General features: G+C 62.8%; 1 protein-coding gene across 4 annotated transcripts in view; it reads left to right on the forward strand.

Moving 5' to 3' along the window:
• Window positions 1–14,864, forward strand: part of CUX1 (cut like homeobox 1) — a 315,007-nt gene extending 300,143 nt beyond the window's left edge. For all 4 annotated transcript variants that reach the window (XM_079121800.1, XM_079121799.1, XM_079121798.1 and 1 more), the window contains exons 15-23: window positions 7,120–7,247; window positions 7,537–7,603; window positions 8,108–8,220; window positions 10,786–10,902; window positions 12,012–12,095; window positions 12,534–12,590; window positions 12,962–13,042; window positions 13,780–13,844; window positions 13,980–14,864. In XM_079121800.1, coding sequence (XP_078977926.1) covers window positions 7,120–7,247; window positions 7,537–7,603; window positions 8,108–8,220; window positions 10,786–10,902; window positions 12,012–12,095; window positions 12,534–12,590; window positions 12,962–13,042; window positions 13,780–13,844; window positions 13,980–14,046 — 779 coding nt within the window. In that variant the 3' untranslated portion in view covers window positions 14,047–14,864. The remainder of the gene's footprint in view (window positions 1–7,119; window positions 7,248–7,536; window positions 7,604–8,107; window positions 8,221–10,785; window positions 10,903–12,011; window positions 12,096–12,533; window positions 12,591–12,961; window positions 13,043–13,779; window positions 13,845–13,979) is intronic.
• The last annotated feature ends 1,076 nt before the right edge of the window (window positions 14,865–15,940 follow it).

Consider the following 15,940-nt stretch of genomic DNA (forward strand, 5'->3'; position numbering starts at 1 on the left):
GGGAGGCGCCCGCCGGCCTGGTGTCGCCTGTCTTTGGTTAGCCATACGATGTTCGTCCTCAGCACTGTACAACGGTCCCTATATGATATGGAGAAGCAATATCACTGAAACTCACACCATGTATTATTATTATTCACTAGCACCCTAGGTGTGATAATTGAAGTAAATATCTTTTATACAAACACAAGGGCGTGTGGGTCGTTTTTATTCAGAGTGCCCTGCCTGAGGACAAGCAGCAAACACTTACTCGCGCACCCCAAGGGCACCGAGGACTGCCGTGCTGGGGCACCTGTCCCCCCACCTCCCGGGCGTCCCTGGCATGTGGCTTCCCGTCAGCCGTGGGCAGAAACTGGATCGCGTGGGTCGGGGCACGCAGTGACGGCTGCCTGCTTGCTGGGCCCCCACTGTCCGCAACCGTTGACCCAAGAACCCGGCTCACTGGCACCTGCTTCCCTGTCTGTCAGATGGGGACACTTACCTGTCTCACAGGCTCGTGGGGACCAGGAACAGTGGCTCAAGGTGCCAAGCACAGCACTGGCCCGGCTGTAGCGGCCAAGTGACCGGGGCTCGGGTGACCGGGGTCCTGGCCAGGTAGGGAGCAGGGGTCCTTACTTTGTCCCTGGCTCCAGGTGTGGAGGACAGGCCAGGGATCCGTGCAGGCACATGGGGAGGGAGGGGCATGGTGGCTGGTGGCTTTCTGGCATGTGGGCCTCGTGCTGGCTGGAGCTGGGTGGCAGAGTTGGCTGTGAGGCCGCCCCACGCTCTGGTGATGCTGGTGCTCTTGTTTTGAGATCTGGGTGGGACAGAATTGCCATCTGTGCGGTGTGACTGGCTGGGGGCGTGGTCACTTGGTTGCGTGTTAATCCAGAGGTGACAGAACCTGGAGTTGTGTGTGTCCTCGTGTGGCACAAGATCGCGAGCCCTCCCTCTGAGTCAGATCGGCTTGATTTCCCCCACAGGAGACCCAGAGCCTGGGGTGGAGCGCCCTCTAGCTGAGGGGGCGGCAGCAGCCCCCAGCAGCCCGGGACCCTGCGGGTGGGCACTAGACAGCCTCAGGTCTAACTCCAGAAACTTCCGTCAGCCAGCTCAGGTATGCCCCCACCTTTTAAAGATCCGTTAACCGAATTAAACTATAAAATGTAAAACAAACAGGCAACACGAAGTCTTTTTACCCAGAAAACCTCCCTGAGTGCTTTTAAAGTGAAATCTAATTAAGCAGAACTGCAGTGGCTTCGGCTTTGCAGGCCGCCCGCCCCAGAGGTGGGAGGAGGAAGTGGGGTTCCAGGCTCGGGCTGCAGCTGGGGTGCCCACACCCGGCGAGGCCTTGGTCCCTCTGCCTCCCCTGTTGCTCAGCGGGCCTGAACATTAGAAGCCTCTTGGTCCCCTAAGAAGACCATTGCAGGTGGCGTCGTGGGAGGACACAGGCGTGGAAGCCTCGGGTGTTCAGCGGACCTCCAAAGGGCGAGCTGGGTGTGAGGCTCCCTCCCCGTGGCCCCCGCCTGCCAGCTAAATGGGGGGTGCAGCCCGCTGTCCCCGCTTCAGCTCACCATGGCTTCCTGCAAGGTGGCAGAGGCGGGGGCCTGCGTGCCCAGCCAGCTTGGGGGCTGGGGGGTGGGAGCCGGGCCACCAGGCTGTCCATTCAGAGCAACCCGCGCAGTACAGAGCAATTACCTTAACGGAGCAGGACACAGCCCCCCCCTGGCCCTCAGTCCCACCTCACCAAGGGCAGTAGAGAGGCTTCGCAGAGCTGCCCTGTTGGGGGCAGTGGTGGGCACTTCAGGGACTGAGCCCGCTGTTCAGGGAGGCGCCCCAGCACCACCTCTTGCCAGCTGGCGACCTGGCCCGCAGACACTCAGACACCTCTGAAAGTAGGTGTCATGTGTCAGTCTCCATCTCCCCAGAGGGGTGATAAGGAGGCCGAGCACACGGGACGCCAGCGCCTGGCTGTGTCCACCTGGCTGTCCCCACTGGTGCCATTTCCGCAGCCGTGGTTGCTGGAAGGGCTCCCTCCAGTCAAGGTGTTTCTGCCTCGTGCCCGTGAGGAGCCATCTCGCACCTGAGCAGGGTTCGTCGTTGCTGGTTTGTTTGGGTACCGGGGACTGAACCCAGGAGCGCTTCGCCACTCAGCCACGTCCACAGCCCTTTATTTTTATTTAGAGACAGTGTCTCTCTGGGAGTCGCTTAGGGCCTCGCTAAGTTGCTGAGGCTGGCTTGGAACTCGTGATCCTCCTGCCTCAGCCTCCCGAGCTGCTCGGATTGCAGGTGTCGCCCCCACGCCAGACCCTGAGCAGGTTTTTCCACCCAGTCCTGCTCTGCATCAGGTGCTTCTCAGGGTCCCTAGAGAACCAGGAGCTGCCAGGCCTTTCCTGGCTGCTGATAAGGTGCGCGACAGGCCAGTTGGCACACAGGTTGGGAAGCAAGGGCCCCCACACCCAGCAGCCCTCTCCTCAGTGTCCGTGAGCACTGGATGCACATCCTGGGCTCAGACAACACAAGTCTCCAGTTCCTGGAGTGACGGAGGCTGCCACCCTGTACTCAGCCATTAGTGGAAGAGCGGACACTCCCTGCTGCTCAGTCTTGGGGACGGGGCTGTGCCTCCCCAGGCAGGTGGCCTGAGGAAATAAAGCCCCCAAGAGCTTCTCTGCTGGTGGTGACTCCACCCCTGGGGACATTTGGCAGTATCAGATATCTTTGTCCATCACAACAGGAAGGCACTATTGGCATCCTGAGAGCAGAAGCCAGGAGACTGCTGAGTATCCTGCAGTGCATGGGACAGTCCCCCACAGCAGAGAATGACCTGGCCCACCTGGGGGCCCCGCCCCCAAGGCCACCTCCCCTGGCGAGACCTGCTCTGGGCCAGGGTTGCACTCCAGGCTGGGCACAAGCCCAGGAGGGCCAGGGCAGGAACCACCGCCCAGATCCTGTCTTTCGGGGGCTGGTGACGGCACTGACTTGGTGGGGGCTGGAGGGCCTCCGGTGGAGTGGTCTGAGGCAGGAAGAGACTCTTGCAGGCAGACAGGCCGAGGGCAGCAGGTGCACCAGGGGAAGCAGAGACGTGGCGGGCAGGGAGGGCGCCGCCTCCCCACGCTGACTGCCAGTCGTGGCTGTGGGCAGGGCCTGGGGCCCGTGGGGGTGCAGCATGTTCACCCTGTGACACGGGGAAAGGCTCCGTGTGGTCCAGAGCGTCCACAGCCATGCGGGTGGAGGGCCCCGCTGGGGAGTGTGCGTGAGTCTGGGGTCACCGTGGGCTGCGGCACTGGCTGGTCAGGGTCCCCGGTAGGGTGCGCTTGAGGTGCTGGATGAGTGGAAGATGAGCAAGTGGCGGGGAGGGCTGGCGGGTGGGAGAGGAAGGACGCGACAGGACGCCAAGAACCACAAGGAAAGGGGCAGTGGGTGGGCCTCGGAGGTGGGCCCTGGGCCTCCCTGCTGCCTCAACCACCCAGAGGGGGCTGTGGAATGAGGACGTGGCATGCGTGGAGGGCATCAGGGACCTTGGCAGGCCCCTCGGTGTGGGGGACACCAAAGCCTGATGGGAAGGGTCTGAGAAACTGGAGAAGAGGTGCTGCACACCCAGGCGTGGTGCTCTGCCGGAGGGGGCAGTGGGGTCCGGAGAAGGTGCATGCACATGTGTGCATGCGTGTGCGGGTGTGTCTGCATGTGCGTGTGCATGTGTCCAGCTGGGACAACAGAATGCATGCGTGCTACTGCAAGGGAAAGCCAGACTCGGTTCACCAGGAGGGGGCAGTTTGCTGGGGACACCATTGCGCAGGGCGTGTGGCCAGCACCCCCTGGTGGGGCGGGTGCAGTAGCCAGCGCAGGGCAGAGGCAGGGAGGAGCGGATGGGGGAGCCTGTAGTGGCTGGTTGAGCAAGACGGGGTCCCCTACCTCCAGTACCCACAGGCCTCACCCCAGCTCCAAGTCCTGAGAAGATTCTGCCTCACGCTGTTCTTGCACCCTGACCTCAGGCGGTGGAGTTCACCTCCTCAGGTCTTGGCCTTGATGTTGCTCTGATTTCCTTCTCCCCTCTGTGAATGCACCTTCTAGGGGTCTTCCAGATTCTTCCAGAAGGACAAGGTCCCCGAAACCTTCATAAGGGGAGCAGACAGTCTTGGGCCACCTATCAGAGGCGAGGCCAGGTCCCACCCCCTCTGCACACTGTTGACCCGTTGACCCCTCCCTAGCCGCAGGCTCTCTGCACCCCTCCCACGTGCCCGGGCTTCTCAAGACCCCCTCTCTCTCACAGCCACCCCCACCCCAGGGTTCCACCCAGCGCTGCGCTGCGCCCACTCTCCCGGGCCTCCCCACCGGCCCTGCTCCGGGCTCACCCACTGCCTGGAGCACCCTCACCTGCGGGCCCACAGCCCCCCCCCCCCCCGCCTTTCTGTAGCTCCAGACCCCGGCAACCCTCCTCGTCCCTGGACAGTCCCTCTGCCACTCTGTCCCTGCGCACGCTCGCTCCCGACTTCTCCCTCTTCCTGACTCTTCCGGGTCCTGTGGACACCCCCCAGGTGTCACCCGCAGGCTCTGGCCAGTATTCCCAGCACTCTCTGCCCTCCTCATCTGCGGGCGCTCAGCCACCTGGGGCTGGTGATCTCCAGGCTTAGGCGCCCGGGCCCGAGTCCCCACCACACCCCTTAGTTGTCCAACAGTGCGTCCTGGTTCCAGAGCCAGACCAAGCGGCTGCCCAACTGCCTCCCCGCCTCAGGAGGCCAGGCTGGGCATGGGCCTCCTCTCCTGGGTTCTGTATAGCAAAGGGGTCCAGGCCGTCCCCGGCACCGTCTTCCACCTTGTCCCGGAGCTGCGTTACCCAGGTCCAAAACATGCCCGCCTGAGGTCGTGAGATCCCCCGGGGACAGGCCCAGAGTCAAAGCCCAGTTCTGGAAGAGTCCAGCTCAGGCCCTCCCTTGATACCACGTGGCCACCAGGAATGTGCCCCCCAACTTTGTGGTCCCTTTGTCCCTTCCTCCTGCAGAGGGGGCAGGGATGGCCCACAGCCTCTCCAAGAAGGGTCTGAGGCTGAGGCCCCTCCCTCAAGGTGCCCACAGAGGCCACCACCCGCCTCGTCCCCTCCCCTCAGGGAGGGATGGCTCCCAGGCACAGCTCTGGTCACTGCTGTGCAGCTGGGCCCCAGGACAGGTCCCGGCCCTGCCTCAAGGCTTCCCTGCAGCCTCTCCCCTGGGCCTCCCAAGCAGCCATCCCCATTCTGCTGCACCCAGATACCAGCCAGCATTCCTTACAGCCACATCTTTAGGGACAGTGTCCCCTGGCACTCACCCTGCACAGTGTCTCACTTGCAGCCACAGCGACAGGCTGTCCAGCAGCTGGATGCCCTAACGGTCGCCAACGCCTGGTTCCAGCTGGGCTGGGCAACCTCATGGGGGGTCTGCTCTCAGGACCTCAGGCACATGCAGAATGCTACCTGTGTGCACAGGCAGGGACCACATGCCGGCCCAGCCACAGGCCCAGACGCTGCCCCTCACCCACTGGTGACTCTCGAAGCTGCAGGTGGCTTCCGCCCTAGAGGCCTGGCCAAGGCCATGCTGGGTGGCACAGGATCACAGACACGTGCTGCCTGGCTTCTGCCGGCTTCTGTGGGCGCCACCCAGTGCCAGTTCCCACTAGCTTTCTGCTGCTGTCCTTCCCTACACGTCCCCTGGACTTCCCCCTCATCAGCCCTCCTGGGCATGCATGGGGCAGGACGCAGCCGGCTCTGCAGTCCCATCTGCAGGCCTGGGCCCAAGGCCAAGGTCACGGCATGGTTGCCCTTTGTGGGTCTCCCCACTGGGGTCTGCTCGAGGTCCTGTGGATCGCCAGGACCAGGCCCCAGCCCCACCACCACAGCCCACCCTTGTGGCCTGACCCTGCCCTCAGACCACACTGTGACCTCCCCCCAACACCACCTCCTGCCAGGGATAGGAAAGGGGCTCCGCCCTGTCTGAGGGGAAGTCCTTTTGGGGCCTGAGCAGTGGAGACTCTGGTGTGGGAAAGGACTGAGAGAGGGGGACCCTTGGGCTCTGGTCCGGGGCAGGGGGACGCCTCAGTTCTTCATCTCTAAAATAGGGACCATCTGTTCTGAACGATCAGACTGTCGCAGGGCACAGAAGGGCGTGGCAGGCGGCGGGCACCAGGAGATGGAGCAGTGGGGTGAGGTGGGGCTGTCCCCTGGCCCAGGGCCCACGGGACAGCTGGTCAGCAGGCCGTGCAGTGAGGAGCCAGTCCGCGGCTCACTGCCTGGAGTCTCTGAGCATTTCTGAGGCCACAGTGCCTCCTGGTGGCCATGCAGCCTACCCAAAGGACAGGGCCCCACAGCTCAGGAAGGTTTGTTATCACCATTTATATATAAATAAGGGCCAGAGAGGGTGAGCCAGCTGCGCGGAGTCACACAGCCAGAAGTAGAGCCATCTGTCAGCACCCAGGACTCTGCTGTTCCAGACAGTGACCACTGAAGGCACCCTGGGGACCAGGCTTGGAGAACTTCCCCACCATCTCCCACCCTCCTGCAGGAGCAGACGCTCTCCAAACAGAACTAGCCCAGATTTGCCTCACCGCAGAGAGAAAAACAAAAACCTTGGCCCTAGGACAGGGCAGAGGAACAGGGCTGTGGGCCAGGGGACTCCAGGGCCACCCAACACCCAAGTCTGGGCTCAGCTACAGAGGGGGACCCTGCCACCCCCCACCACACCCCTCCCACCCCAGGCCCTCTCTGGTCATTACCCCAGGACATGAGAACTGGGGCTCACTGGGAAAAGCCTGGGGCTCCTCGCTTTGCTTGTCAGACGCAAGGGAGACCCAGAGAGGGAAGGGGCCTCCGGGGTCACCTGGAAGGTCTTGGGCAGAGCTTGGGTGCACCTGTTTCTCCCAAGTCCCTGGCCTGGGCCCTTCCCCTTCCCTGGGGACTTCAGGCACAGAGTGCTCGCAGCCAGGAGGACCTGAGTGCTGCTGGCTGGGTCTCACATTGGCCCTTTGGGCAGTGAAGGCCCCCAGCAGCCAGGCCCACCTCCAGACGGCCCGGCCTGCTTCTCGTGTGGAGAGAACAGCCAAGCTCTCAAACCGTGGGTCTCAGGGGACAGCAAGGGTCACACCAGGCTCTCTGATGGTCACATCTTCCTTTGGCTACAGGGCGCTGTGCAGAACTGCAGGTCCATGTCACCGAGGCCATGGCCACGGCCACTGAGCAGAGGGAGCTGATCGCCCGCTTAGAGCAGGACCTGAGCACCATCCAGTCCATCCAGCGTCCTGACGCCGAGGTGAGCCCCCCACCGCCCGCCCTGCCCCCTGGCCGCCCTTCTAGCCTCACGCACCGCTGCCTACGACCCTCCAGCCGCGACCCTGCAGCCCACCTAAGCTGCTCTCCCCCAAATCTAGAGGGGCCATCAGGGCCCGGCCTGCTCTTCCTGGGCAGTGCCAGCCGGGTGGCCCAGTGCAGGACCCCTCCAGGCCCTGGCTGCTTCTCGACCCTGCTTTGCTTGGCCACCCTGAAAGAGCGTGGTCAGTGCCCAGATGTGGAGGCACCCCAGTCTCTTCCTCTCCCCTCAGGGTGCTGCTGAGCAAGGCCTGGAGAAGATCCCGGAGCCCATCAAGGAGGCCACAGCCCTGTTCTACGGTGAGGCGGGGCGACACACCCGTGGGGATGAGGGACTGGGGCGGGGTGGCTAAGAGCTGGAACCCACAGGCTCCCCCTCCTCAACCGAGGCCGTCCAGCTGTGCGGCGGTTCCCAGCCCCGGCGGCCCGCATGCAGCTAGAGCCGCGCATGGTCAGCCTGAGGCCTGGGCCGGAGGCTGCCGCGCCAGGAGTGGGTGGGGCTCCCATGGCTCCCCCTTCCCTCCGCGTCCCTTTGTTCCCCGGGGACCAGTGACAGTGCAGGGCCCTCACATCCCTACAGAACAAGGGGGGACGGTGCTCTGGGCTTGGCTCTGTGGCAGTGCAGACAGGTGAACTGGCCAGAGCCCTAGCCTCCAGCCTCCAGCCTCCAGCCTCCAGCCTCGCCTCGGAGGTTGCCTGCTGGTCAGGCTTGCACCCCGTGGTCTGGGCCAGACATCCCTCAAGGCCCGGGCCCCGCAGCCCACGGGCTCCTGCCACCCCACACCACTCTCCACTGTCTCCTAGGACCCTCCCCACCAGCCAGTGGAACCCTCCCCGAGGGCCAGGTCGATTCTCTGCTGTCCATCATCTCCAGCCAGAGGGAGCGCTTCCGTGCCCGGAACCAAGAGCTAGAGGCTGTGAGTCACGTCCTTCTGTCCCCTACAAGTCCTGAGGACACAGTGGGAGAGAACCTGGGCTCAGAAAGAAAACCGTCACAGACCTTACACTGCCATGGGGTCAGACTTGTCCCATGCAGTCAGGGAGGGCTTCCTGGAGGAGGCCATGCCCTGCTGGGTCTTGAAACAAGAACCAGGTGGAATGCACAGGGCTGCCTCCAGGTTGCAGGAAGGAGGCGCGAGACAGAGTTGCCAGTCAGGTGTCCTACTGCCGGGATAGCCACACGGATTTAAGCAGGGGAGTGACGCCATAATGCAGAGTAAGGGTCCCCCAGATGCCAGTGCAGGACAGAAGGTGACCAGGGATGGTTACGATGGTCCAGGAGGAGACACCCAAGTCAGGCAGCGGGTGTGAAGCAGAGGAGAGTGGGAGAGAGGAGGGCTGGGAGCCCATGAAGGTGGACAATGTGGGGACATCATGGACTCCATGGGATCAGGGGAGCAAGGAGCCCAAAGAACCTGCCAGCTGCTGACCTGTGGCCAGGGCCTTCCCGGAGGGACACATGAGGAGGGGACTGCCCTGCACAGGTGACCGGTCAGACCTGCGAGGTGCTGTAGACCCCAGAGGAGGGGCCTCGGGGGTGTTGTTGACACGCGGCGTGGTGGCTGGAGGGATATGGTTCCCGAAGAGGATAGAAGAAGCCCTGGAGGGCCTGGGAGGAAGCAGAAGAAGAGGGCCAGGGCCAGGGCCTCTCCATGGAGGATGCATACTGGATGCAGCAGTGCAGAGAGCCAGGTGACAGACCAGGGAAGCACCTGGAAGTGGCACTGCCCTGGCCTTGGGAGTCTGTGGAGCCAGTCCCGGGACCCTCCTCCACTGACCACACTCCTGGTGGGAGCCGAGGCCAGAAGTCATGGAAGCATCTCGCAGGTTCCCTGCCTGCTCCAGTCCAGTGACAGGCACGTCAGATCCCCAGGACCCTCTGTGACCCCAGCTCTGGAGCAAGAGACTGTATATAAGGAGTCATCAGGGCTGCAGGCTGTGGCCGAGGAACCCCCCTCCTGGCCATCAGGCTCTGGGGACAGCCACAGAGAAGGACAACGCAGCCCTTCCAAGAAGCCTGGGAGTCCGAGGAAGGAGGGAGGAGCCTCAGAGGATTCCAGCTTTTGCTTTGAAATTCTAGACCTGGAGCCAGGCGTGGGGGTACCACTCAGGAGGCCAAGGCAGGAGGACGGCAAGTTCAAGGCCAGCCTCAGCAACTTAGCAAGACCCTGTCTTAAAGTAAAAAGTAAAAAGGGCTGGGGGTGTGGCTCCGTGGTAGGGTGCCCCCGGGTTCAACTCCGGGACCCCAACATAATAATAATAACGACTCTACACCTGGTACCAAAGCCTGGTACCAAGCGAAGTAAACTACCGTTAACTAAAACCTACCACCCGGCCACTGCTGACTGTGCAGTGGCAACAAGTCCACTCACATTGTGCACTGTCACCACCGTCCCCACCAACCATCTCCTGAGCTCTGAAACCGCCCACTCAGGTCACACTGGCAGCCCCCGCTCTGCGTTCCGTCCCTGAATTGTCTCCAGTCTTTGATAAAACTTCACAGAAGTGGGCTCATGCTGGATCTGTGCTTTGGTGACCGGCTTAGTTCACTCATGTCATGTCCTCAAGGCTTGACCACGCTGTGCCATGTGTCCCAGTGTCCCTCCCCTTAAGAAGATGCTCTGTGGCCTGCACGGGCGACATCTCATCTGTCCGCTCCCCTGCGCGACCCCGGGCTGCCTCGGGCTGGGGCTGCCCCATGCGGTGCCGCTGTGAACCCGGGGTGAGGACCACATTCCTTCCAGACCCTGCTCGCCCGTTGCTGGGACGTGACCCCAGAAGGGGCCTTGCCAGAGCAGGTGGCAATTCTACATCCCACTTTTCAAGGAATGGCCGCCCGGCCATGTCCCTTTTGGCACTGCTGAATGTTGAAGAGCGGAAAGGAAACCCCGGTTCACACGCTTGAAGAAACTGAAGCAGGAGTCCCCGCGTCCTCTCGCCCTTAGATGGGCCCACGTTCAGACCTCACCGGGAAATGTCCAGGAAGGGACTGGTGGCCGCTGGGGCCAGGGCAGGGATGACCGACAGACAGGGATTCCTGCTGGGGTGATGAAATCTGAAATTACACGGCGGGGATGTGCACCGCGTACGTGCATTAAAGAGGACTGGGTTGTCCACGTAAGCCTGGGGACATTTATGTGACTGGATTATACCTCAACTGCTTGTGGAGGCTGGGGACGTGGCTCAGAGGCAGAGCCCTGGCCTCACAATGCAAGGGACCTGGGTTTGGTCCCCAGCTCCGTAATCAACACTATCATCTAAAAGGCTGGCAACACCCAAACCAAATAAAATTCAACCCCTGGCCCCAGAACGGTGACTTCTTCCTGGGGTGGGACCCAGAGGGGAAGGGGGACTTCCCAGAGGGACAGCCATCAGCAGTATCCAGCAGGCCAAGGAGACGGCCACGGGCACAGAGAGAGGGGCCCCAGGTAGGTGGGCAGTACCCGTGCCAGCCTGGCGCCCTCTGACCCCGGCCCCCACAGGAGAGCCGCCTGGCCCAGCACACCATCCACGCCCTGCAGAGCGAGCTGGACAGCCTGCGCGCCGACAACATCAAGCTCTTCGAGAAGATCAAGTTCCTGCAGAGCTACCCCGGCCGCGTGAGTGCCCTCCCCAGCCCCAGGGACGCCAGGCGGACAGAGGCTGGTCAGGGTCCTTGAGACGGGAGGGTCAGGGGAATGACCTGTGGGGCAGCCCTGGGCCTGGGGACCCCCTGAGGCTGTCCGGTGCCTGCACTCTTGTCAGCAAAGCCCGGAGTGGACCCCTGAAGGGGCTCATGCAAAAAGCCCGCAGGGAGGTGTCAGGTGCATGCAGCAGGAGGACCAGGAACTGGGGCCACCCGCCCAGGCAACCCCCTCTGTGAAATGGAGGTGACCCACTAGTGCACCCCAGGATCTGGGAACTTAACCCTAGGGGTGCAGCAGCAGAGGGGCTCTGGGGAATTGGGATGTTTTACACACATTAAAAAAAAAAAAAAAATCGGAATTTCCATTCGTGGAGAATGGAAACGTGCCTGCCGTGCCAATCCCGGTGTCCCTCAGCCCCCAAGCCCCTCAGGGATGCCCGCCTGCAAGGAAACCCTTTCTGTGACTGAGGGAGGACAGTGAGAGGTGAAAGAGGAGAGAAGTAAGACGGATGGTGGGGCTCCCCACCCACCCACTGGAGCCGCAGCTGCTCTGCTGCTCTCTAGCCACCAGAGGGCACCCCAACTCCGCGACCAGTGCTGCTCGCTCGGGGTGGCTACTGCCCCCCACTCCCAGCAAACCCCCTCCAAACCCACCCAGCTGGGCATGGTGGCCCACACCTGTGGTCCCAGCAACTAGGGAGACTGAGGCAGGAGGCTGGCTTCGGCCCAAGAGTTAGAGGCCAGCCTCGGCTACTTAAGAAGACCCCATCTGAAGAAAAGCAGCCACGCAGAACCCGCTCCAGGCCCGAGCAGTCCGCCTTGCCCCATCTAGGCCTCGGTTCCCTGTAGGTGAAGAGGTGGGCCTGACGCCTCGGGAGGAGAGAGAACTCTGACCCCAGGCCAGAGCCACCCGTCCCACTCACACGTCACCTCAGCACCTCTCCCAGCTGTGGGGCCTGGGGCTCGGTCCCCCGCCTCCCCTTTGCAGATGAGGAAACCGAGGCTCTGCCGTTGGCCTGCCCTCCCTGAGCCCAGCCTCCTGCTGGCCATGCCCCTGAACGGTCTCCTCCTCCCCGCGTGCAGGGCGGCAGCAGTGACGACACCGAGCTGCGCTACTCCACCCAGTACGAGGAGCGTCTGGACCCCTTCTCCTCCTTCAGCAAGCGGGTCTGTGCCACGGCTGCCCACCCTGGCCCCGCCACTGCCTTCCCTGGGCCCATCCGTTCTCTCCGGTCCTGCACGCGGGCCCTCCCCGGCCAGCCGCTCCACACTGCGCCAGAGCCATGGAGGCCCAGGACCCCCAGGAAGGCCATGGTGGCTCCCTGAGGGCATGTGGCAGTGAGCGGGTTCACAAGCGCCCCTGTGGGGCAGGCCGTCCAGCGAGGGTCCCCGCTGCCCGTGATGGGGCGGCCTCCTCACTCCCCGCCTGCCTGGGGCTCAGCAGTCCTGTCCAGGCAGAGCTTTATCATGGGCAGAAGGGGCCCCGGGGCGGGGGAGCCACACAGATGTCACACTGATTGGGACCGGTCACCCGGGGGCCCCTAGCAGCCACCTGGGGTTCTGCAGCCCCTTCTCTGGGTCCCTTCATCATCCCTCCTCCTCCAGGAGCGGCAGAGGAAGTACCTGAGCCTGAGCCCCTGGGACAAGGCCACGCTCAGCATGGTGAGTCCCCTTGCCTACGCCTGCCTCGACCAGAGGGGGCACCTGCCCTCCAGCCCACCTGGAGAAACCCCGGGGGCCACGCAGACCCCTCCCAAGCCCTGACAGTGTGACCGGGGACACTGGGGACAGGGGCCTTCCCTCTTCCCAGTACAGCAGCTCCTCTGGTAACACCATTCACTGTAGGCTCTGGAACTGAGCTGCAGGGGGCGCCATTCCCCAGAAATCCTGCAGCTGGACTTGTCCCCACAGCGCAGTGGTGAGGGGCCCCAGCTCCGAGCCCTTCCCTCCCCTTGCCGCCCCAGCACCCCTGCCTACACAAGGGCCAGGGGCAGCCCTGTGCCACCCTGCCGGACTCCCTGTTTGCTCCCCAGGGCCGCCTGGTCCTCTCCAACAAGATAGCCCGCACCATCGGCTTCTTCTACACCCTCTTCCTGCACTGCCTGGTCTTCTTGGTGAGTGTCTGGACAGTGGGCCAGGGACGTCACCATGCTCCCCCGACCTCCAGGGCAGCAGAACCTTGCAACTGTGGCCTCCCCAAAGTCACACCCTCAGTTCTGGGCCACTCCTCTCCCCTGGGCATCTCCTTAGCCCATGCTGGGGACAAGGTGCACTCCCGCCCACATCAGGTACTCTGACTGGGGCACAGCCTGGCCACTCTGGGGAGGAGGCCTGGCCAACCACATCCACCGACCCAGACCTGAGGATCTCGTAGAAAGAAAGGTCTTGGTGGAACCAGACACAAGAGGAGATCGGTCTAACAAATGCCCCCAGACTGCAGGTGCCCTGTTCCTAGAAGGGACATCTGGAACCGCATCTGCCCAAAGGCAGAAGGGCACTGGAGTCAGTGACCCAGGGATGGCTCCATGTCTGCCACCTGGGGAAGCGGGGCAGGCATGTGCGAGGAAAGTTCCAGTCTCAGGGACCCACTTCCAGCAGGACAGTGGCCATGGCCCCTGCAGGGTCAGCCTGGGCTCCCACTGCAACTGCAGGGCCCAGCACCTCCTGGCCCACAGTATCAGGGACGTTCCTGTGTCTGGACCCATCCAACCACCTGTGGGACAGGCAAGCGCAGGAGTGTCCCTACATCCCTGAGGCCACAGGAAATGTCTGTCCCTGGAGCACAGGCGCAGGGCCAGTGGGTGGGCTGTGGGCGTGGCCATGGGGGGACTCAGGTGTCTCCTCTGGCCAGGTGCTCTACAAGCTGGCCTGGAGCGAGAGCGTGGAGAGGGACTGCGCCGCCACCTGCGCCAAGAAGTGAGGCCGTCCCCTGTCCTCCCAACCCCAAGTCCCCCACGACCCCGCACCACCGCCCCCCCCAGCCCTGCCCGTGCCTGCTCCCCCAGCTGCCCCCCGTCAGCTCAGCCTCAGAAATGGTTTCTGCACCCCTAGGTTCGCCGATCACCTGCACAAGTTCCACGAGGACAACGGAGCAGCGGCTGGTGACTTGTGGCAGTGACACCAGGATCCCCCCGCAACAGTGATGGCTGCGCCCTCATCCCTGCTCAAGTAGTTGCTTCTAATGACTTAGGCTTTCCCAGACACCCCTGTAACGTGGACACTGTCCTTGTCCTCGGCCCAACAGCTGCCAGAGGTCCCAGGTCCTCTCAGGCCCCCTTGAAAGAATGTCAAAGTCACATCAGGCCTCCCAGCTCCAGATGGCCCCCTCAGGCCTGGCCGGGCTGACCCGATGCTCCACCTGCCTGGCCTGAGCTCCACACAGCCTGGCCTCTAGCACTGGTGGCAGAGACCCTGGCTGTGACACTCACCTGAGTTTGGACTCCCTGGGCCTGTCTGCACCTGGGCTCTGACACCCCCTTGTGCTCCCCTACTATCTCCCCTACACCCTAAAAGAGATGTGGGTCCTTCCTTCCAGACCAGGGGGCCTCCTGGTCCGCCTTTGTCACTGATCCCCACCCCCTGCAGGACACAGACAAGGCTAGACTAGAACAAGCTTGCTCCCTGCCCCCACCCCGTCCGGGAGGAGCCCAGAGGGTGAGACAGTTTCTACGTCCCTGCCCCCAGACACATGTGATTTCTGCTTTTGCCTTTAGCAAGATATTCTGGTCTCCAGATGAGGAAGTATCTCCAACAAAACCCCAGGCCCCGGCCTCCTCACACCGGAGAACTGGCCTGAGGCCCAGTGCCTCCCCGCCACACAGGCCTGGCTATTGGCCGTAGTACGGCCACCTCTGGAGGCCACTGGCAGATCCTCGGTTAGGTTTGCGCTTCGCGCTCAGCCTTTGCACGTTTGAATAAACCTCGTTTGCAGCCACACTGGGGCCTGTGCTCTGTGACTCCCGAGCTCTGGGACACCAGGGTTCCAAAGGCCAGTAGGTGCCAGCAGCACAACCACCAGGATCAGGGCTGGTCTGTGGATATGGGGCATGGTCCTGGCATACAGGACGTCTCCCTCTCTCCTGTCCCCAAGAACTCTGACAGCATTCAGAGCTTCGCTGAACCCCAAACCCACAGCACCGGGGCTCTCTTAGGCAGACTTGCAACCCCATCAAAGAGGGAGATCCACTGCTTTCTTCACAAACCATCCTTGGGTCCCTGCTTGCCAAGTGCGCCGGAACTCAGGCATCAAGGGCCTTGAACGCCAGTCTTGCATGGGGACTCCCTGGAGCCACTGGTTCTGTGCCACCTCACCCCAGGCCTAGCCCCACTCACATACAGTGTCTCGTTTTGGTCTGTGGTGGCTGGCCGTACCCACTAGGCTGGCTCCAAACCCAGCGCCTGCCCTCAGCCCGCCAGACCTGCGCCACATCTGCCTCAGGCTTCTTCCCGAACCCGAGAGCTCGAGTGTGCAGGAACCTGTCTTTGGGTTCCTGCTACCAGCAGCCCGCATCGTCTTTTCCCTCGGAACTTCCTCCAAAGTCCCAGAGCCTCCTATATTCAGAGACACAAGATGGACCTGTCCTCCCTGACACTTGTCCCTGTCCCCCATGACAACTGCTTTCCCCCTCCCAGCCACTTTCCCTTCTCCCACCAGTTCCTCCTTGTGGGTAGGTCACTCGGAGTCACTAGGCTTCTGGCCTCTCCACAATGCCTCCTCCCAAGGAATCACAGCTATTGTCTTGTCCTGACCTTCAAGCCCCAGGACTCTCTCTGGTCACTGAGTCCACCAGCCAGCTTAGGACACAACTTGTATCCAGGTCAGCCCACTGTGGGCCAGACCGACCAGGGGTAGGGCCTCCATCAATCCTGCTCTGCTGGCAGCCGCCCGCCCCCCAACTCCTGGCCTCATTCATAGGCCAGCATCCAGCCTGTGGCACCCCATGGATGGCTGGACTACTGCCTATTTCATTAAGTGTTTGCTGGCCAGGTCCTGCTGAGGGTGCAGCTGGTAG

This window comes from Sciurus vulgaris (assembly GCF_902686455.1).
Source record: "Sciurus vulgaris genome assembly, chromosome: 18".
Lineage (NCBI taxonomy): Eukaryota > Metazoa > Chordata > Mammalia > Rodentia > Sciuridae > Sciurus > Sciurus vulgaris.